The sequence below is a fragment of the Rutilus rutilus genome (assembly GCF_951802725.1).
Source record: "Rutilus rutilus genome assembly, chromosome: 1".
NCBI lineage: Eukaryota > Metazoa > Chordata > Actinopteri > Cypriniformes > Leuciscidae > Rutilus > Rutilus rutilus.
Genome location: NC_140209.1, coordinates 4,233,995 through 4,256,496, shown reverse-complemented (window position 1 = coordinate 4,256,496; position 22,502 = coordinate 4,233,995). Strand labels below are relative to the sequence as shown.

At 38.9% G+C, this 22,502-nt stretch overlaps 1 protein-coding gene across 1 annotated transcript; it reads left to right on the top strand.

The window, feature by feature from the left end:
* The first annotated feature begins 1,360 nt into the window (after positions 1-1,360).
* Positions 1,361-21,842, top strand: LOC311301980 (uncharacterized protein). Its single transcript, XM_084427454.1, has 3 exons — positions 1,361-1,472; positions 2,790-3,038; positions 18,938-21,842. The coding sequence occupies exons 2-3, from the start codon at positions 2,981-2,983 to the stop codon at positions 20,683-20,685; spliced, it is 1,806 nt and encodes a 601-aa protein (XP_084283580.1). The 5' UTR covers positions 1,361-1,472; positions 2,790-2,980; the 3' UTR covers positions 20,686-21,842.
* Positions 21,843-22,502: the final 660 nt, after the last annotated feature.

The following is a 22,502-nucleotide window of genomic DNA, read 5'->3' as shown; positions in this document are numbered from 1 at the left end:
AGTCTTACCTTTTCAATTTCTGGCAAGTCCCTGATGGTTGGGATGGCACCTTTTCCCAAACGGAGCTTCGAGGCCAAGTTCGCCTGATACTGCCCCAAATTTGTAAAAGATTCCGGTGTAAAATGTTTAGCACACACACCTAACGATACGCCACTTGAAAGAGTTGTTGGGACAGCGTCATTAAAAATGAATTTCATCCACTGTTCCCTGATAGTTTCGTCCGTTTTTGGTAGATAAAACACATTTGCATGTTGTTTGTGGCAGTCACCCACAGAGCATCTCAGGTGTGCACTCGATTTCTCCATCTTTCTCGAGTCAACTAAACTGAATCTGAGGGGGAGAGGGGGAGAGGGGCGGGCTTCCCGCGGCATAGGTTTGCGGTGTCCATATTTGGTATATCCTCCCCCGTCTTGACGTCAAGAAGGGGAAGAAATCAAAATCTCGTTTTTTCGTGCGCGTGCACGTGGCCTATTTTACAAACCCCGAGGTAAACAAACGCTTCACTTTTAAATATCGGCTTCCCGGCCAGTGTATAATCATTATGCAATCATAACATACATTGATTCTCGTGGAAAAGTGAAATTTCTACATTATGACTCCTTTAATAGAAGCTTTCTACTTTTATCTGGGGTTTCAACAAAAGGAAATTCTACAGGTGCTAATCTACCGACATGCAGGGGCGTAATATGTGGGGGGGTTGGGGGGGGGATAACCCCCCCAATATTTAAGCATTACAACCCCCCCAATATTTAAGCATTACAACCCCCAACCCCCCAATATTTATACCATGATCACATGAAGGTATTTATACCATGATCACATGAGGCATCAGGAGGCATACCCAAACATACCCCCCCCCCCCCCCCCCCCCCCATGTTCAAACCAAATCTACGCCCTTGCCAACATGCCTTTACTATTTGTCTTAGGACACTACAGAATAAACTGAGCCGGACTTTACAGGCCAAAACTCTTCAGACTGGATGGAGGTGATCCTCCTCTGCTTATTCTGACTATTTTGTGCTTCACTTGAAAAAGTTCCTTTCACCTTTAGTAACTGGAGTCACTTCAGTTCTAAAATAATAGTAAAGCTGAATCTGCGTGGCCCTGATTGGCTGCGGGGGTGTCCCGTACGCGATATTTTTTTTCCCAGGATGGTAGGGGAAGACTCATGAATATTAATTAGGAAAGTCATCCCTGATTGGTCCGACGACCTACCCCTAACCCCACCCCTAAACCTACCCGCCACTGGGGGTCTGACGATCTACCCCTAGCCCCGCCCTAAACCTACCCGTCACTGGGGTTAAGACCAATCAGGGATGACTTTCCTAATTAATATTCATGAGTCTTCCCCTACCGTCCCGTACGCGCATGGCCGAGTGCTTTGGAGGCCGATGACGTCACCGCTCGCTCGCGCCGTCTCTCTTCCCTCAGTTTCAGTGTCGAGTCTTCTGAGGCGAGGAGAGCAGTTCACGGTATTTCTCATATTTACTCAACCATCACACACACTAATACGGTTTGATTAAGCGACAGGCTCATTTCTGTAGTGTTTTCATCGATCACAGCGATACTTGTGCGTCTTTTCTGGCGTCTTCCTTCTGAAATAAACATTTAGTGCAGCAGCGAGCATGAGGAGAACATGTTGAGTTCATTCAGACCTGAGCGAGTTTGTGTTCGTTTGTGTGATTGACTCGATGTTTGGAGTGAGAACTGTTAAAGTTAAAAAAGTTAAAGTCAAGTTAAAGTTTGAGGTCTGTGAGGGGGATTGATGGGAATCGATCTCAAGTGTTGCTGTTGCCGTTTTCATTATTTCTTTGTCCACATTTATCTTTGGCAGATTACATTTACTTATTAAAATCGATGTAGACACTTTAAATTGCCCCTGTATAAGTAATGAATGTGGGAAATATCAAATATATACATGCATGGGAATATAGATAAATATTAATGAAGTTTTACACAGGAAACATTACATTTTCTTCATTTTTTAAGAGTTTTATGATCATTGTCAGTTTCTGTACGAATATGTAACATGTTAATGATGGAATTACTTTATTGCAATTAATAGTTATTATAAAGTCAAACTATATTTAGATTCACATATTATGGTGTTGTAGTTATTTGCCTGAAGAAGTTATTTATTTAATTATTTAGTTTTATTATTGGTGATTTATATCTTATTTTGGTGGTTATATTGTGAGAAATAACAGTATTGTCTTTCAGTAGAGCAGTTTTACAGGCTTTTGTCATGTATCCTGACTCAAATAATGTGTTTCTAACAGCAAACACTCAGAATAAAGTGAGATGATCTGCTGATGATCCTGAATGGCTTGTTGAATGAGTGTTGATAGTCTGAGGCTCATCAATATTAACAGATCTGCTGAAAACACTCTTTATTTCATGACAATAGTTCCTGTTTTCACCTCATTTATTATGCTGATGTCTTCAGATCTCCTGTAAATTGACACTTAAAGCTCATTTCATTGGTGTCAGCAGACTGAGGGGATTTGTTGGCTACTATACGTTTATTTCTGTCTTTATGCTTTTAACTGTTTTCCTTAACATTATTTATATTTGGAAGAATTTAAATTATTTATATTATTTTCTTTAGTTCTAGATACCTGTATTTTAATGAAGAAGCATGAATAATGTTAGGATTAGTAATAAAAATAATGAAAAATAATGAATTGGCATCAGTTACTGTACGATAAATAGATGGACAGGCGTAAATGCTTAGAAGTGTCATTTATTATAAAAACAAACTCAGTAATTTATATTTTTGATTTTGGCAGATCAGCTCCTCCCACACTGGAATACATCATCAGTGAAGCTCCTCCCACACTGGAAGACATCATCAGTGAAGCTCCTCCCACAGTAATTCTCCAATAAATGCTGTAAATTCCCATCAGCTACAAGTGAAGACGAGCATCAGGAAGAGCTGAAATCTGCAAAGACTGAGTTTCTTAAAGAGGACAGAGAGAACATGAGTGATCCAGAACCCTGCAGAATGAAACACACTGAAGATCCTGGAGAACATAGAGGTTGGTGTTTATTCTCCATTCATTCATGAGGCTGAAGAACATTCATGTTAGAAACCAGTGTTTCCCACAGAATTAGATTATATTTGCGGTGGGGTGGTGGGGTGTAGTGGGGGGTGATTAAGGCACAACAAAAGGGTTAAATATATCATATATTTTTATTGACACATATACACATTTCCATTGTCAACACTTAGTGTTAGATAACTTAAAGACATTGCTATTGCTACATTGCTATGCCATTGCGACACTTTCTATGACTGCTCCACAGACTCCACAGATTTTGCACCCTTTGAACATTTTATTTTACGGGCCTTTTTGAAAAAATGTTCCAGTGCCCTATTCTATGGGAAGGCCTCAGGACAGGGTCCATTAGGGCTAGGTATTGTTCAAAAAATTCCGATACCGATACCTTGATTTCGATACCGGTTCCAAACTATACTTTTTTCAATAACAATTTTATGAAATCCATTTTAATAAGATTACATAACACATTACCTCAGAAAAACTTTGGTTTTATTTTTTCAGTTTGACTCATGCTCCTTAGCCAGTGCACAAAGGAACACATTTTTTTTTCATAAAGAGCTCATGCTCACCAAAGCTGAATTTGTTTGATCAAAAATACAGTAAAACTTGTAACGTTGTGAAATAGTATTACAATTTAAAATCTTATTTTAAAATATTTCAAAATGTAATTTGTGAGAGATTATTTGCTCCAAGTGAGAATGTTAGTGTGCAGGGTTGGGGAGTAACGGAATACATGTAATGGCGTTATGTAATCAGGATACAAAAATCCAGTAACTGTAATTCGTTACAGTTACGTCAAAAAACGTAGTAATCTGATTATAGTTAGATTTTGAAAAAAAGGGGGAATACTTTCAGGATTACAATGGTTTCATTTAAAACTAAATAAATCAGTTTTTTTTGGCATCACTATATTAAGCGCTGCTTGATTATACAGTAGTTCCTGGTTCTATTGCCAGTAATGACTCACATGTGCCACCCGCTGGTGCATGTGCAAATAACAGCTGTCAACAATCTCCTCAGACAGTAGAAACGATGCTGCCCATGGGTAAAAACGCTTTCAATTAATGGGTGCTCGAATCTGTAGAAATTAGAACAGTAGCTTTTTTAGTACCCAAAATGTCCTTTCTTAATCTCTTCTCTCTTAACGGGATGTTTGCTGTCTAGGTAACGTAGGGGAACTCTCAGTGTGACTGTCCGGGATATGTGTGACCTTACTAATACGACAATATATGTCAGCAAAGTATAAATAATTGATTGATTTACACTTTAAGTAACAGAATTAGGCCATTTCAACATGTCTGTGTATGATTTTAAAGCAAGTTCTGGCAAAATACATTTTGTCCGTAAAATGGGTGTCATATGGTGTGACACTGCAATCTATATTTTGAACGGGCAATAATTTGGACATCATTATGATGAAGAGGTCCACACTCAACCAGGAAGTTGCAGTGTCATCTCTGGAGTGGTTTGCAAGGTCAAGAGTTGAGTTCTGGCTTTTTAATTTTTTATTAAAAAGCTCTGTATCTGATATGCTCACTAGTGGTCAATGTTTTGTGTCTTATGGTGTGACATTATTTACATAAAAATAAAACACTTTTATACAAATTTTACTTATTAATTCTTAAAAATCATTCCTGCCATGTGGCAATTTACATGCTAAGTATAAGCTAGCTGTTTTTAGTTAACCAAGAGATTACCTTAACTGAACAAAACGTCATATGGTGTGACACTGTATCATATGGTGTGACTGTTTTTCTAAGTCACACCATATGATATATTTGTCACACAATATTACACACACCTTTTTTAATGATAAATAAATAACTATTCAAAACATATTCAATGATAATAGTGAACATTAAATTACCTATACAATTAATGTATTTCTTTTCAATTTTATACTTAATTTAATGTTCTTGAAGTGAGATGATGTTTGATTTATTCATATTTATGAGTTTCTTATAATTTTAAAAGTTTTTGATTAATGTTTTGATTAATGTTAACTAAATTGAATTAATTGAATGTTGAATGCAAATAAAATACAGTTTTTTGCATTGACAAATTGTGGAGTGGTGCAGTTCATCATATAGCGTGACACTATATCATTTCGTGTGACATTCAGAATTGTGCCAGTAAAAATACTTTCTTAATTATAAATCATTAAAAAGTCAACGGAACACAAGAGAAATAGTATCAGCAAGAGTCACAAGCATTTTCATAGATTTATAACTGGGTTTAACATAATTAATCTAAAATATCTGGAAAGGTTGAGGAGAGATGACTTACTTTGCATGATGATTTAGAAAAACAATACAAAATCTAATGAATCTGCACAAAAGAAATGTTAAATCTTAAGATAGTAATGAAAACAATTTATGTTGAAGTTAGTTACTTAGGGAGAGTATATCCCATTTTCATTTTATATAGAATAACTTTTATGTCACACCATATGACATTTTTAGGCATGAATGCAACAAATTGGTGAATAAATCCATTTTAAAATAAAAAATCTTAAAGACCACATATATTGTGGGAAATGCAAGAGCCAGTACAACACAACTCAATATTTTTTATGCTTAATATTTGAAGTAAAAAATAAAAACTTTTTTCAGGCTTATATGTCTCCCACCCTCGAATACAGAAAAAAGAAAAATATAAAAATGATCTGTGATATTTCTACTTTTGTATGTGTCCACTTACAATCAAATCAAAACATTGTGCTTTTGTAAAATAAAGAAAATAGACAGGGTGTGCGTTCTGCCTCTCCGTCGCGGTGAACTTTTTTTCTTGAGCACGTCTATAAACTGAAACAAAACTCAGCGAATACTTGTCACACATTTATGAGCCATACACCTTTATAAACATTTAAGTGTGTACTTTTAAATGATCGGGTTCAAAACGAAAACAAATATTTTCTGTTTAAGTAATTTGTATAAAACCAACAAGATGTCCAGCTTCTCAAACGCTTGCTCATTACAGTTAATTTGGCCACGCCTACTCGCGTAAAAGATATTCACATGCAAATCTCCACATGGAACGCGAACGCGTTCGTTACCTCAACAACAAAACACCAAAACACTTCACTTCACTTTTCGTCGAGTTTGAAAGACGCACCAGAGCTTACATTGGATTTAGGCTACCTCAGAAGAAGAAGAACGTGATTTGAAGACAAGAAAGATTTAAGGTAAGAAATTTTTACATATTAGTTTGTTATTGTTGCATAAATGTCACATTGCAGTTGAACTGTTGCTAGATATATGGGGAATATTATAATATTTTGACTTTGTGGATATCTGGTCAAACGTAGATATGTATGGTAACCATAATGTTTTATATTTGAGCGCGATTGCGTTTGAATGTATCAGATTTTGCAGCGCGATCGCGTTTGAATGTATCAGATTTTGCGGCGCGATCGCGTTTGAATGTATCATTTGAAAATTTGAAAAGCAAAACACACCAAACGGCTTCATGTTTTTACTATTATCTCATTTCATATCATCATAACGAATGGAAACATTTGAAGTAACATGATAATCAATATATTTTTCTCTAGCTTGGTTGTTACTGAAATATTTTGGAAGATTTATACTGCTATCTATTGTTATTATTATTTTACCCAGCACTGCGCATAGCTTATGCCTACAAGGCACAACAAACCTGGTGTTCATTATATTGTATATTGTTGGAAACATTTGTGTGTGTGTGTGTATGTGTGTGTGTATTTTGTGAATTTTAAAAAGCAATTTTAACCAGAAAAATCTAATATTTATTTCCAAAATCGTGCAGGCCTTTCTCTTGATATCAGTATGTTCACTTTTTTTTCAGGGCCCAGATGCCACTGAGTCCTGCCGACTTCAACATTCACATGAGTCTCTGGAACATGAACATGGTAAAGTGAAAATCAAACACCTTGGAAATGAAAGGTATGTACAATGTTTTTAGGAATGGCACAAATGTCTCTGTCTTTCAATAAGTGCTTTTTTGCCATTTGTTGTGTCTATTGGGATTATGTTGTGTAAATAAATCCAAACAATATAAAAGCCATTCTTTTTTAAATCTCCTCATTTACAGTATTGTGCAAGGTTGCTCAGAATGACAGGGGCCTGATAGCTCCTAATAGGGCCGTTAGGGGAGGTTCTGTCTTTCTCAGGTGAGAAAAGCCATACATATTAATGAGCTCTCGCATAGAGCTTTCTCACACAAAACACGTCGTAAAAATTTTAAATCAATATATTGTCTTCTCTGAATGAGCAGTCAGGGTGATTTTCACATAGTTTTAGAGCAAATATTCTAGGCTATGTCATACAATTTTCAAAAGTCTTGTGAAGAAATAATCAGTAGGGATTTCATGGCCTTATTTCAGTGAGAATTTTTTTTTGTATTTTCACAAACCACGCATAAATGTCATTATCTCAAAACTGCAAACTTTTACACACATGCTGCTGATATATTATTGTAGCAGAGTTTGTGCTGAATACAGTGTAATTAGACTTTAGCCATGAAAATGTCACAAGTAACAGAAATAACCAGAAATGTCAGAGCATGTCAGAACACCTCCAGGGCCCAGAAAACAGCTCAGACCCCAGAGGGTTAAAGTCTAATTAAAAGAATGATGATTTAATTACCAAAGCAATGGTATGTCCGTAGAGGAGGCAGAGTCTGTAAAGGAGGAGGCCAGACTCAAATTTGGCACTTGTTAACCAAGTCGAACGTGAGCGTGCAACTGTGGTGCCGTGAGAGATTCATTTAAGCGAGTATATTGAGGATACCCTTTTTGAATATTCTATTTATATATATATTTTGTTCATCTTTATTAAAATGAGAAAAAATAATGGGACAAAAAGAAATCAAGAGACATTTAGAATAGAAAAAAATGTGCGATTAATTGCGATTAATCGCGATTAAATATTTTAATCGTTTGACAGCACTTATTTATACACACAAAAACTTGAGATCAGAGTTTTAAAATCAAAACAGTTTAAAAGAGAACAATACATCACGGTTGTTTAAACCAATGAGCATTGAGCTGTGTCATCAGCAAGTCGTTTCCCATCATGCTCTTGATCATCAGTTGGTGGAGAGCAATTGCAGAATCCGACACGGCCGCCTTGCGCTCACGAGAGTTTCAGACACACGTCAGCATGACATCAGAGCAAGGCGGACTCGGACACATTTCTAACCAGCATGCATCTCGCGCTGATCACCGGCGATCGGTTCTGCACGGATTTTACTCATCAAGCCTAGTTTTTTCTTGTCTTCCCATCATGCAATAGAAAGAGCCCAGATGATGTCACTTCCTATGCATCACAGTATTAAGAAATGCTCTGTTTTTAAAAGGAGGAAAATCATGTCAGGAGTAACAGGGTTGAGTGAAACATGTAGGACAAAGATAAAGCTAATAAAATAGTTAATTTAAAGCCAGTTGAAGTTATGGCCACTCTACACTTTGAGCTTGTGAAGTTTCTACAGACAAATTCCAGTTGTCGAATGCGCATGCGTCGCGTCTGAACGCGTTGTTGTCGAGCTCCATCGATTTGATTTATAATTCTTGATTTTACTCTTTAAACTTACTTACAACAAACATTTTCTACTTTTCCTCACTGAGAAGCACTACTGCTCAAACCTCATAGTTACAACGCGGACTGTTGAGCAGACGCGTTTCAAGCCTATTAGTGATCCAACGCTGGATACCCCTATAGGTTACTCCCGTGGATCAAGGCTGAACGCGTCTTCTCCACACTGACTTACAAACATTTTTCGGCTATCGTGCGTCTTCTCTACACCCGTACCACTAAAAATACGGATTATATCTAAGACTTCAGTCATAAATTAGTATTAATATTGTTAGCATCACTGGTAGCGTAGTTGCTAACTTACTGTCCATCTGTTAAAATGGCGAATATATCAGATGTAAGTAGTCTACCTTTTGGTGCAGGTGAGGACACATTTGAGCTGCATGCGGTGCAGTCTGAGCTGGAAGCTGTTGAGAAACAGATCCACGACCTTTTAGTGAGAAAAGCCGAGCTGATAGACCAGGGGTTAGCTCTTGAAACATCACGCGCCGATGCACACAAATCAGAGATTAACGTTACTAACCCGCTGACTTTGACCTCGTCTAGGCAAGGCAAGGCAAGTTTATTTATATAGCACATTTCATACACAATGGCAATTCAAAGTGCTTTACATAGAAGAAATTAAAATAATAAAAGAAATAAGAATAATTAAAACAGTTTAGAAAAATAAAATAAAATACAGTACAAACAGTCGGACGAACATTGGCACAGTGTTCATTCAGTAAATGCACAGCTAAACAGAAGTGTTTTGAGTCTGGATTTGAAAGTGACTACTGTAGGAGCACATCTGATCTCCTCTGGAAGCTGGTTCCAGCTGCGGCTGGCATAATAGCTAAAAGCGGACTCGCCATGCTTAGAGTGAACCCTTGGTATTTCTAGCTGGTATTTCTATGGTATTCCTAGTGATCTGTTGGGTTTATATTCAGTGAGCATATCTGCAATGTATTGAGGTCCTAGGCCATTGAATGATTTATATACCAGTAATAATACTTTAAAATCAATCCTAAATTTAACTGGGAGCCAGTGTAAAGACCTGAGGACTGGTGTGATGTGTTCATATTTTCTGGTTCTGCTCAGAATCCTGGCGGCAGCGTTCTGTATGAGCTGCAACTGTCTTATGGTCTTTTTGGGAAGGCCAGTGAGGAGTCCATTACAATAATCCACCCTGCTGGTGATGAAAGCATGCACAAGTTTCTCTAAGTCTTGTCTGGAAACAAAGCATCTAATTCTTGCAATATTTTTTAGATGATAGTATGCTGATTTTGTTATCGCTTTGATATGACTACTGAAACTAAGGTCTGACTCTAGTGTCACACCAAGATTCCTGACTTGATTTTTAGTTGTTTGACCCCTAGAGTGAAGGTATGCGTTCACCTTGAGAACTTCATCTTTGTTTCCAAACGCAATGACTTCAGTTTTGTCTTTGTTTAACTGAAGAAAGTTTTGACACATCCAACTGTTGACTTCGTCAATGCATTGGCACAGGGAGTCAATGGGGCTGTAATCGTTAGGCGATAGGGCTAAGTAGATCTGTGTGTCGTCTGCATAGCTGTGGTAAGCAATTTGGTTCTTTCTCATTATTTGGCTCATTGGGAGCATATACAAGGTTGAACAGGAGTGGTGCAAGAATTGAGCCTTGAGGTACTCCGCATGTCATGGATGTCCACTCAGACTTATGGTCACCTATACTCACATAATAACCTCTCCCATCTAAGTATGACCTGAACCATTTTAGGACTATCCCAGAAAGCCCCACCCAGTTTTCCAGCCTGTCAAGAAGTATGTTATGATCAACAGTGTCAAATGCAGCCCTGAGGTCGAGTAGTACCAGCACTGATAATTTGCCTGAATCAGTATTTAAGCGAATATTGTTTTTTATCTTTATGAGCGCTGTCTCTGTGCTGTGGTGCGGTCGGAAACCAGATTGAAAATTGTCAAAGTATCCATTCAAGCTCAAGAATTTGTTCAGCTGATTGAAGACAACTTTTTCAATAATCTTGCCTATGAAAGGAAGATTTGAGATCGGTCTATAGTTGCTTAATATGGTCTTATCCAGATTGCTCTTTTTCAGGAGGGGCTTGCCAACTGCAGTTTTCAGGGAGTATGGAAAACTCCTAGAGCGAAGTGAGACATTTACCACTTCTAGGAGATCTGCTTCTAAACTGTTTAACACACTTTTGAAAAATGATGTGGGAAGTGTGTCAAGAGCACATGTTGATGTTTTAAGGTGCTGTACGGTTTCTTCCAAAATTTTGCCATCAATTTCTTTGAAATCAGACATAGTAACTACTTTCTCAGGCGGTTTGATCTGTCTGACCTCAGTGCAACTCAAGGATGTGCTGATCACCTTTCTGATATTACTGATTTTCTCAGAGAAGAAAGAAGCAAACTCACTGCACTTGTTGTCTGAGAGCATTTCACTGGGAATCTGGCTTGGAGGGTTTGTCAGTCTCTCTACAGTAGCAAAAAGAGTGCGTGTGTTGTTTAAATTGCTGTTTATAATATTTGAGAAGAAAGTCTGTCTAGCTTTGCCTAGTTACATATTGAAAGCATGAAGGCTGTCTTTGTAGATGTTATAATGGACTACAAGTTTTGTCTTCCGCCACATGCGCTCTGCTTTTCTGCATTGTCTTTTCATATTTTGCACTGCTGTTGAGTTTCTCCAAGGTGCTTTTTGTCTGCCACTCTTCTTCCTGACTTTCACAGGAGCAATATCATCAATTATACCTTTAACTTTTGAGTTAAAAGAATCAAGGAGAAAATCAACAGAGTCTGCAGATATGCTTGGTGTTAAGGATATAGCCTTCATAAATAGTACACTAGTGTTCTCATTTAAGCATCTCTTCTTGACAGACACAGATCTAGCTTCAGTGGCAGGAGAGATCAATATATCAAAGAAAATACAGAAATGATCAGACAGTGCTACATCCTTAATAACAATTAATGAAATGTTTAGACCCTTACTGATAAGTAAATCTAGAGTGTGTCCACGATTGTGTGTGGGTCCATGTACATGCTATGTGAATGTTAAAATCTCCTGCAATGGCAAAACAGTCAAACTCTGAGGTAATTGTTGATAACAGTTCTGTAAAGTCCTCAGCGAAGGCTGGAGAGTATTTTGGAGGCCTGTAAATAATGATAAGTAAAATGCGTGGATCACCTTTCAACACAATACCCAGATATTCGAAAGAAGGGTAATTCCCAAATTATATTTGCTTACATTGATAGATATCTTTAAAAAAGAGCAGCTAGACCCCCACCTCTCTTAACAGCTCTGCAGACACTCATAAAAGTAAAGTTAGGAGGGGCTGCTTCATTGAGGATTGTTGCACTGCAGCTGTCTTCTAGCCAGGTTTCATTTAGAAGCATAAAATCCAGGTTGTTTGTGGTTATTAAATTGTTGACTAGAAGTGATTTATTTTTAAGTGAACGAATGTTTAAAAGTGCTAACTTAACAGTCTTACTTTTTGTCCCTACATCGATCTTACTTTGACGTGTAATAGGCACCAGATTAGTTAGGTTTGCTGCACGGCTATTGAAGGCCTTAGATTTTCTATCTTGTAATAGAACAGCAATAGAGAAAGATACAGGCACACTGGGTTCCCGCTTGTTCTGTAAACATTTGAGAAAGTTACTGTTATCAGAGCGGGGACCCAAAACACATCACTGAGAGCTGGTATCAGTTGTTTTTGGTTCACCTCGAGTACATGGAGGAGGGTGTGGGCCCTGGCGTTGTGGTAGAGGCCGAAGAGCTCTCACAGGAGGGGGAGGGCGAGCTGGGCCCGCAGGCTTTGGTGGTAATGGTGCCTGTCGTTTTTTGGTTGGTATCTGGGGGCTTGCAGCAAAAGAGTGGGATAGTCTGGTTCCAGCATGCACCAGTTCTTCCATTTTCTGTGAGAAGCACAGTAGTGGCGATGCAGGAAAAAGGGATAGCGTGTCTGGTGAAAGGGGCTGTTGCTCTGGTGTTATAGGAAGTTGAGATATGCTGTCCTGGCTTCCCTGGCTGCTTTCCAGGAAGTCGTCCTTGGGTGCTGAATCTTCAAGCAGTTCTGATATGTCTCTCTGTGGGCAGGGTTCAGCTGAGTTTGTGTCCGTGAGCAGAGGTTGTTGTGGCGGAGTGATGTTATCATTGTCCTTGTGTGATATGTCAACCGCATGTCCATTTTTCTGCTGAAGTGAAGTCCCGTGGTCATTCATACTGTGTCCATGTGTGTGTGTGCCGTTCAGATTGAGTGGATTGGCACAAACTGCAGAAGGATGATTAAGGGAGAAGTAGAAATTGTCCTTTAACACTCTTGAACCAAGTTTGTTTGGATGATGGCCATCCCGATGAAAAAGTTGTCTCTGACTCCAGAAAAGATTGAAATTGTCAATGAAGTTTACTCCTTTTATATTGCAGGTTTTTTGCAGCCATGTATTTAGCCCAAGCAACCGTGAAAACCTGTTTGTTCCTCTTGCTGGGAGTGGTCCACTGATGAATGTTTGAACTTTCAGTCTTTTAAGTGTTTCAAAAAGTTAATTGAAATCATTCTTAAGGAGTTCTTACTGCTCTTTATGAATATCATTCTTCCCCACATGAATGATGAGTCGATTTGCAGTCTTATGTTTCATCAGAATGTTCTGAAGTTCCCTGTTTACATCAGAAGTTGTTGCTTGTGGAAGGCAGCATGTAGTTGTATCCCTGCCGCTAATGTTTCTGATTATCGAGTCCCCCACTATCAGAGTCCTGGGCTCGGCTGCGCTCTGAGCTGAGTGCCGCTGTCTGCTCGACCTTGAGCGCCAGTTAGCGCCAGTCTACTCCGTGCGTTTCTCAGCATCGGTCCCGAGCGCCGAGGTCGCGATCAGCCATGGTCTCGTTCACTCCGGCTCCAACACGCCACCACAAAGCCTGGATATTTCCGCAGCGGAAGACGCGAGTCAGGTCTAGACCAAGACCCTCTCCGACCCTCCCGGTTTTCGAGTTATCCACACAAAACCGCTTCTCCCCTCTTCGCGAAACCGAACGCGATGCTGTAATCATCATTCGGCACGTCCACGTTACATTAGGTAAGAGTAAGGTGCACAGTCACTGCTTTCCTGGTGCTCGTGTTTCTGAAATCGCTGCTCACGTCCCGAGATTCTGAACGATATCAGAACTGTGGTTCTGCACGCGGGAGTGAACGACATCAGGCTGCGCCAGACGGAAGTTCTGAAGAAAGACTTCAGGAATCTGATCGATACGGTACGCAGCACATCGCCTGATATAACGATCATTGTGTCAGGACCGCTTCCCACGTACCGACTAGGACATGACAAGTTTAGTAGATTATTCGCGCTAAATGAATGGTTAATGTCATGGTGCAATGATCAGGAACTGCTCTTTGTAAATAATTGGAATCTGTTTTGGGAGCGTCCTAGGCTTTTCCGTGCCGATGGCTTACATCCAAGCAGATTCGGAGCGGATCTTCTGTCGGATAACATCTCCAAAATGTTAAATACCTTTTGACTAGTAACCAAAAGTCCAAATCATAGTCTCTGCTGCACCAAATTAACTGATATAAATACTAGTGTTGAATATTGCATAGAAATTGTGTCTATTCCTCGTTTAGTGCGATCAAATCATAAATCTACTGCAGGATCTAGGAAAAATCTAATTGTTATTAAAACAGAAAATGTTGCTATTAGTAAACAAAAACAATTTCTAAAGCTAGGTGCTAAAGTTTCTAAAGCTAGGTCTTCTAAACATTAGATCTCTCACACCTAAGGCAGTTATTGTAAATGAATTAGTCACAGATAATAGCTTCGATGTACTTTGCCTTACTGAAACCTGGCTTAAACCAAATGATTATTTCGGTCTAAATGAGTCTACTCCATCAGGATACTCCTATAAACATGAGGCCCATCTGATTGGTCGTGGTGGCGGTGTTGCAACAATCTATAGAGATATTCTCAATGTTACTCAGAAAACGGGTTATAAGTTTATTTCATTTGAAGTACTTGTACTAAATGTTACGCTCTTAGATGCTAAAAAAACATCCCTATTATCTTTAGCCTTGGCTACCGTATATAGACCGCCTGGGCCTTACGCTGATTTTCTAAAAGAGTTTGCAGATTTTCTCTCAGATCTATTGGTCAATGTCGATAAAGCATTAATTGTTGGAGATTTTAACATACACGTAGATAATCAAAATTATGCGTTAGGGGCTGCGTTTATAGATTTATTAAACTCCTTTGGGGTTAAGCAAAACGTTACCGGACCAACTCATCGTTTTAATCATACACTCGATTTAATTCTATCACATGGAACCGATCCAACCGATATAGATATCATTCCACAAAGTGATGATGTCACTGACCATTACATGTTAACTTGCATATTACGTACCCCTGTAATATATCATGCTGCGCCGCGTTATCGATTAAGCAGAACAATCCTTCCATCCACCATAGATCATTTTTCAAATTGCTTATCTAATCTGTCTCAGCTGCTGCCTGAACCCAAACAAACAGATGAACTAGAGGAACTAACCAGCACTATGAGCACCATTCTCTCTCGAACACTGGATATTGTTGCACCTATTAGACTAAAAAAGGTCAGAGAGAAAATGAAAGCACCATAGTACAACAATACTACGCGTGTTCTAAAGAGAGAAACCCGTAATTTAGAGCGTAAATGGAAACAAACTAATTTAGAGGTTTTTAGAATCGCGTGTAAAGACAGTAATGTCACGTTATAAAAAGGCCCTAAAAAACCCCTTTTCCACCAAGGCAGAGCTGGTGCTGGTTCGGAGCCAGAGCCTAGTTTCAAATCGGTTCTTTGTTTTTCCACCGCCAAAGCACCAGCTCCGAACCAGTAAAACTGGTTCTTAAGTAGCACCAAATCATTGCAGGGTCTAGAACGGAGCCAAGAAAGAACCGCTTGCGTCAGAGGCTGGGGGCGGGGTTACCGTGGCCAACAAGACTGAAGAGAAACTTGTGACCGCCATTTTTAAATAGCAGCTAGTCGAGCTAATAGCAGCTCGATTATAATATCCGTCTATGTAAGTTACGGCGAGCTGCACGAACGCGTTAGATTCGCCGTGTTTGGATGCCGATTTATTTTCGCAAACCCATGAGCATCCATAGAAATGCAACGTCTATTATTGTTGATGCCTTGTTCGAGATGCATCGGAGCAGCGTGGACCGATCAGAGATTCGGGAGTGTTTGGAGATCATACGACTCCTTGTGCTTTTTGATCGCTTTCGCAGTGCTTTGATTTCATGTGCTGATCGTTCTGCGAGAAGCCGATGCATCTCGAACAAGTCTGGTGTGTTTGTGTTTGGCGCTGCCGCACTAGCGTTGCTGGGCAACATGATACGTATGCAGTGACGTAAGATATAGCTCTGTTGTGGCTCTCTGGCCGGTGGAAACGCAAACGGGTTCTTAGTAAGCTCGTCAGTCGAACCAACTCCGAACTGGCAATAGCTCTAGCTCTGAACCAGCACCCGGTTCTTGTTGGTGGAAAAGGGGTAAAAGAGGCCAGGGCTGAGCACCTCCGCAATCTAATAGAAAATAACCAAAACAATCCTAGGTTTTTATTTAACACCGTGGCTAGACTAACAAATAAACAAGCGTCACCTGAACAAAATATTCCGTTACAGTTTAGTAGTAATGATTTCATGAATTTTTTCACTGAGAAAATAGAAAACATCAGAACCACAATTGCAAACGTTCAATCCTCAATCGCGCCTTATAATTCAGCCTAAATTCTCACCCCGCAAGAACAATTACAGTGCTTTACAACTATAGAACAAAAAGAGTTAAATAAACTTATCACTTCATCTTAAACAACAACATGTTTATTAGATCCTATACCAACTAAACTACTGAAAGAAGTGTTACCTATAGTGGAAGAGCCTTTCCTCAATATTATTAACTCGTCTTTATCTTTAGGTCATGTTCCAAGAACATTTAAACTGGCAGTTATAAAACCACTCATTAAGAAACCACAATTAGACCCAAATAAGCTAGCAAATTATAGACCCATTTCAAATCTTCCTTTTATGTCTAAAATACTAGAAAAAGTTGTGTCTGCCCAACTAGGCTCTTTCTTACAAGAAAATGACATCTATGAAAAGTTTCAGTCAGGATTCAGGCCGCACCATAGCACTGAAACTGCGCTTGTTAAAATCACAAATGATTTACTCTTAGCTTCTGACCAAGGCTGTATCTCAATCTACTAGTTTTACTTGATCTTAGTGCTGCGTTCGATACTATAGATCACACAATACTCTTAGATCGACTACAAAATTATACTGGTGTTCAAGGACAAGCATTAAGCTGGTTCAGATCATACCTATCTGACCGCTACCATTTTGTCTATTTAAATGGAGAAAAATCGATCATAACTCCAGTAAACTATTGAGTGCCGCAAGGATCTGTGTTAGGCCCTCTATTATTCTCAATATATATGCTGCCACTTGGAAATATTATAAGGAAACATGGAATTAGTTTCCATTGTTATGCTGATGACACTCAAATATATATTTCATCACGGCCGGATGAAAGCGCTAAATTATCCAAATTGACAGAGTGTTAAAGATATAAAAGATTGGATGACGCGCAATTTTCTTTTATTAAATCCAGACAAGACAGAGGTAATACTTATCGGTTCAAAAAACCGCCCACAAAACCTCTCACAATACAACTTTAACATAGTAGAATGTCCTGTTACTTTATCCTCTACAGTAAAAGACCTGGGTGTTATACTAGATTGCAACCTGTCTTTTGAAAATCATATTTCATATGTTACAAAAACAGCCTTTTTCCACCTTAGAAACATTGCTAAGCTACGTAATATGCTATCTGTTTCTGATGCAGAAAAGTTAGTTCATGCGTTCATGACCTCGAGACTAGATTATTGTAATGCTTTAGTAGCTGGTTGTCCTGCATCCTCAATAAACAAGCTACAGTTAGTCCAAAATGCAGCCGCTAGAGTTCTTACTAAATCAAGAAAATTTGACCATATAACACCAATTTTATCATCACTACATTGGTTACCTATAAAGTTCCGTATTAATTACAAGGTATTGCTACTGACTTATAAAGCCCTAAACAGCTTAGCTCCAGTTTATTTAACGGATCTTCTATCGCCCTATAATCCATCGCGCTCTTTAAGATCACTAAATTCGAGGCTTTTGGTCATACCTAGGATATCCAGATCCACCAAAGGAGGGAGATCATTTTCACATTTAGCTCCAAAACTCTGGAATAGCCTTCCTGATACTGTTCGTTGCTCAGACTCGCTCTCCCAGTTTAAAACCAGATTAAAGACGCATCTCTTCAGCCAGGCATTTATATAATATTTTTAATCTCACAGTTAAATCCGGTCTCTAGTTCATAAACGCCAGAGGAGAACTGGCCCCCGACTGAGCCTGGGTTCTCCCAAGGTTTTTTTTTCTCCATTAGGTCACCTGATGAAGTTTTTCGGTTCCTTGCCACTGTTGCCTTTGGCTTGCTCAGTTGGGGATATTTGGGGATATTTAATTTAATTAATCAATCAACAATACTATTGATCAGCATTACCAAACGTGGACGTTTTACACTAGAAACAAACACTGATGTACTATTTTATTTAATACTGTGAAGCTGCTTTGATACAATCTGTATTGTGAAAAGCGCTATATAAATAAAGTTGACTTGACTTGACTTGACACTGCAATGGCCGTGAAATGACGTCTTTTTTACAAACACAAGCTCAACATATAACAAATAATAATAATTCAAAATGTAAAAATAAACAATCCACTCCTCTTGAATGCTAAACGCTTGTGTTATTTCTCACAGGGTAATTCACTTGAGCTTGTGTTTCTGGTGTCCCACTTTCACATGCGCATGAATGGAAGTCAGTGCAAGGAAAAGTCTAGTGTGAACGGCCATTAATAATTAAAACGATTTTAGTAAAATAAATATCAATCTCAAAGTTGGTATCGAAACATGGCACTATTGTATATTTTAATTTTAATATCATGTTAGATAATTGTGTCATTGATCAAATATATTCAATAGTTCTTGCTAAAGAAACATGGAAATTCGTGCCTATAATGTTTTAAAGATAATAATAGGATTATAAATTTACCTCGTTCATGCAAAGTTTCAAGGACATATAATCAATTTATAAATAGGCATCAAATTATCATAATATTTTATAACAGTTGTCTACTTTCTACTATTACATCAGGGCTCACTTACATGTCCTTTCACTTTATATTTCTCTCATTAATTATTATTATTTTGATGTACTGAAAATTAAATGTGATATTTTTTTTCTTTCCTTTTTGAAGTGAAGGAGGAGAGTGAAGAACTGAGTGAAGTGGAGGAGGAGAGTGAAGAACTGAGTGAAGTGAAGGAGGAGAGTGAAGAACTGAGTGAAGTGAAGGAGGAGAGTGAAGAACTGAGTGAAGTGAAGGAGGAACATCATGTCAAACCTGGAGGAAAACCTTTGAGTCGCTCAAAGACTAAAAAGACATTTTTAAAGAAAAGACGAGCCAAGAAATCTTTCACCTGCACTCAGTGTGGAAAGAGTTTATTTGACAAGCGTAATCTTGAGTGTCACATGATGATCCACACTGGAGAGAAGCCGTTCACATGTGATCAGTGTGGGAAGAGTTTCAGTCATTCATCACACCTTAATGCTCACATGAGGATCCACACCGGAGAGAAGCCATTCACATGTGATCAATGTGGAAAGAGATTCTCATGCAAACCATATCTTAATGTTCACATGATGATCCACACCGGAGTGAAGCCGTTCTCATGTCATCAATGCGGCAAAAGATTTCTCTGTGCATCAAACCTGAAGAGACATCTGACAGTTCATACGAAGGAGAAGCCGCATTCATGTTCTGTGTGTGGAAAGAGTTTTTCACGGCTGCAATATTTACTTAGACATGAGAAAATTCACACTGGAGTGAGAGAGTACATGTGCTTTGAGTGTGAGAAGACTTTTGCTACAGCGTACAATTTAAAACAGCACCAGAGAATTCACACTGGAGAAAAACCTTACAAGTGTTCACACTGTGACAAGAGATTCAATCAGTCAGAAAATCTGAAAACACATGAGATGATCCACACTGGAGAAAAACCTTGTAAGTGTTCACACTGTGACAAGAGATTCAGTCGATCAGCAGATCTGAAAACACATGAGAGGATCCACACTGGAGAAAAACCATACAAGTGTTCACACTGTGACAAGAGATTCAGTCGATCAGCAGATCTGAAATCACATGAGAGGATCCACACTGGAGAGAAACCTTACAAGTGTTCACACTGTGACAAGAGATTCAGTCGATCAGCAGATCTGAAATCACATGAGATGATCCACACTGGAGAGAAACCTTACAAGTGTTCACACTGTGACAAGAGATTCAGTCAGTCAGCAGATCTGAAATCACATGAGAGGATCCACACTGGAGAAAAACCTTACAAATGTTCACACTGTGACAAGAGATTCAGTGTGTCATCATCTCTGAGATACCATGAGAGGATCCACACTGGAGAGAAACCTTACAAGTGTTCACACTGTGACAAGAGATTCAGTCGGTCAGCACATCTGAAAACACATGAGATGATCCACACTGGAGAAAAACCTTACAAGTGTTCACACTGTGACAAGAGATTCAGTCAATCAGCAGATCTGAAAACACATGAGAGGATCCACACTGGAGAAAAACCTTACAAGTGTTCACACTGTGACAAGAGATTCAGTCTGTCAGCAAATCTGAAAACACATGAGATGATCCACACTGGAGAAAAACCTTACAAGTGTTCACACTGTGACAAGAGATTCAGCATGTCATCATCTCTAAAAAAACATGAGAGGATCCACACTGGAGAAAAACCTTACAAGTGTTCACACTGTGACAAGAGATTCAGTCTGTCAGCAAATCTGAAAAGACATGAGAGGATCCACACTGGAGAGAAGCCGCACACGTGTGATCAGTGCAGGAAGAGTTTCTCTATTAAAGCTAACCTGAAGCGACACATGAATATTCATGCAGTGGAGAAACCACATCACCACATGCATCGTTAAAATAGTCCAACAGACTACAGTGGCTCAACTAGTGATGTCCGGTTCGTGAACGAATCGTTCTTTTGAACCGGTTCTTTTTAGTGAACTGGTCGAACCAGTACACTAAATCGGACTGAATCGTTCGAAACAGTTTGCGTCTTGCGTCAGCACTGATCCACAAGAAGTTACTAAAGTCGCTCACTTTCGGACATGCCTGAGTCCTGACAGTCCCTTTGACTCAAAATAAACCAATATCCCGGAGTAGGCATATATGTTACTCCAGTAAATCCAACAGTTCACTGAACTGAGACATGTTGTGCTGAGAGAAGTGATGAGCAGTTGACACTGAGCATGCGCGCACTACTGAACGCACAGGTACAGCGGTTCTCGGACCACCAGTACAGAACCGAGAACTGTTTCTTTCGGACGCGTTCGATACGGAGAACCGATGAGCTGATGAGCTGAGCATGCATGCAATTCTGTCAGAGGGACGAAATGCATGTTTCTTCAGTATTTTATTGAACATCAATAAGTGTAACAAAATAAAACATTTTAGAAACATGTTTATCACATAGGCTACTGCCTTTTCACCGTATTATTTTGAAGATTGGAAACACAATGAATGGATTGTAAAACTAAACATTTATTATTATAGCCTACTAAAACATTATTTTCTGGAACAGATCATTTAATTTCTAAGTAAGTTGATATACATTTTTGACAAACTCTTGCCAAGGATTTAAAGGGTGCAAAGTAATGTTTATAATGTGTTAATCTAAACATAACGTATTAAACATACTGGAGACATGCATCGAGTTTTTAGTTTTGTCGACTGAAGGCTATAGCCTAGTAAGGTTTCAGTAGTTCTCAGCTCACACACAGGCATGCTACGGTTCTTGAGTCAAGAACTGGTTGTTGTTGCAGCAGTTCTCGGATCACCAGTACAGAACCGAGAACTGTTTCTTTCGGATGCGTTCGATACAGAGAACCGACGAGCTGGAGAGACTGCGCATGCGTGATCGCACCGTCTCTGAACCAAACTTTCTTTTGACCAACTGATGCTATGTTTATACTGTCTATGTGCTGTGCTGATACATGAGCACGGGTGAACAAAGGACTTGAAATTCGGCGAAATGTAAGTTTATTTAATTACAAATAAAATAAAAATGATGAAGACCAGTTTATTCACTTCAAGACATGTAAAACATCCGCGTTTGCGCATCGCCTTAGGCCTACTACAGGGTTCATTTTCAAAACGTAAATGTAAGAAACCTATCCAAGATGATTATGACGATGAGTACTATTATTTAACTGAAGTTATGATTACAAATGCCTTTATTTGAATGTATATTTATCCGCCGGGATGATAGAATTGACGTCATTACGTGATGACGTAAAAGAACTGGTTGACATTGAAACATTGAACATTGAAACGAACTGTCCGAAAGAACCGGTTCGCAGAAAAGAACCAGACTTCCCATCACTAGGCTCAACCTTAAGTTTATCAAGCGACGAGAATACCCCGCTCTCCCCTACGTAATATTTACATATGATTTGACAGTTTTCTTGAAGAAATTCCTAAAAAATTTGAAAATTCAACTGAAAATAAATACTGGTTTAGAAAATATTAAACCAAACTTGCAGGTTAGAAGACCCAACAAGTCAATGTATAGAAAAATAATGTAGGAACTAGATTTTCTTTAAAAAAAAAATTATAAATACGCTACAGTGGCTTCTGGAGTCGTTTTTGTGAGAAAATTTTACTTCCGCATCTGAAAATGGGCGTGACGGGCGAGAGTCGTGACGTAGCACGAGGGAGAGCGGTCGATTCAAACAAC

Coding starts and splice junctions, on each gene's coding strand:
- LOC311301980 (XM_084427454.1), top strand. CDS start 2,981: ATGAGTGATCCAGAACCCTGCAGAATGAAACACACTGAAGATCCTGGA. Junction 3,039..18,937: donor AGATCCTGGAGAACATAGAG/GTTGGTGTTTAT, acceptor TCCTTTTTGAAG/TGAAGGAGGAGAGTGAAGAA.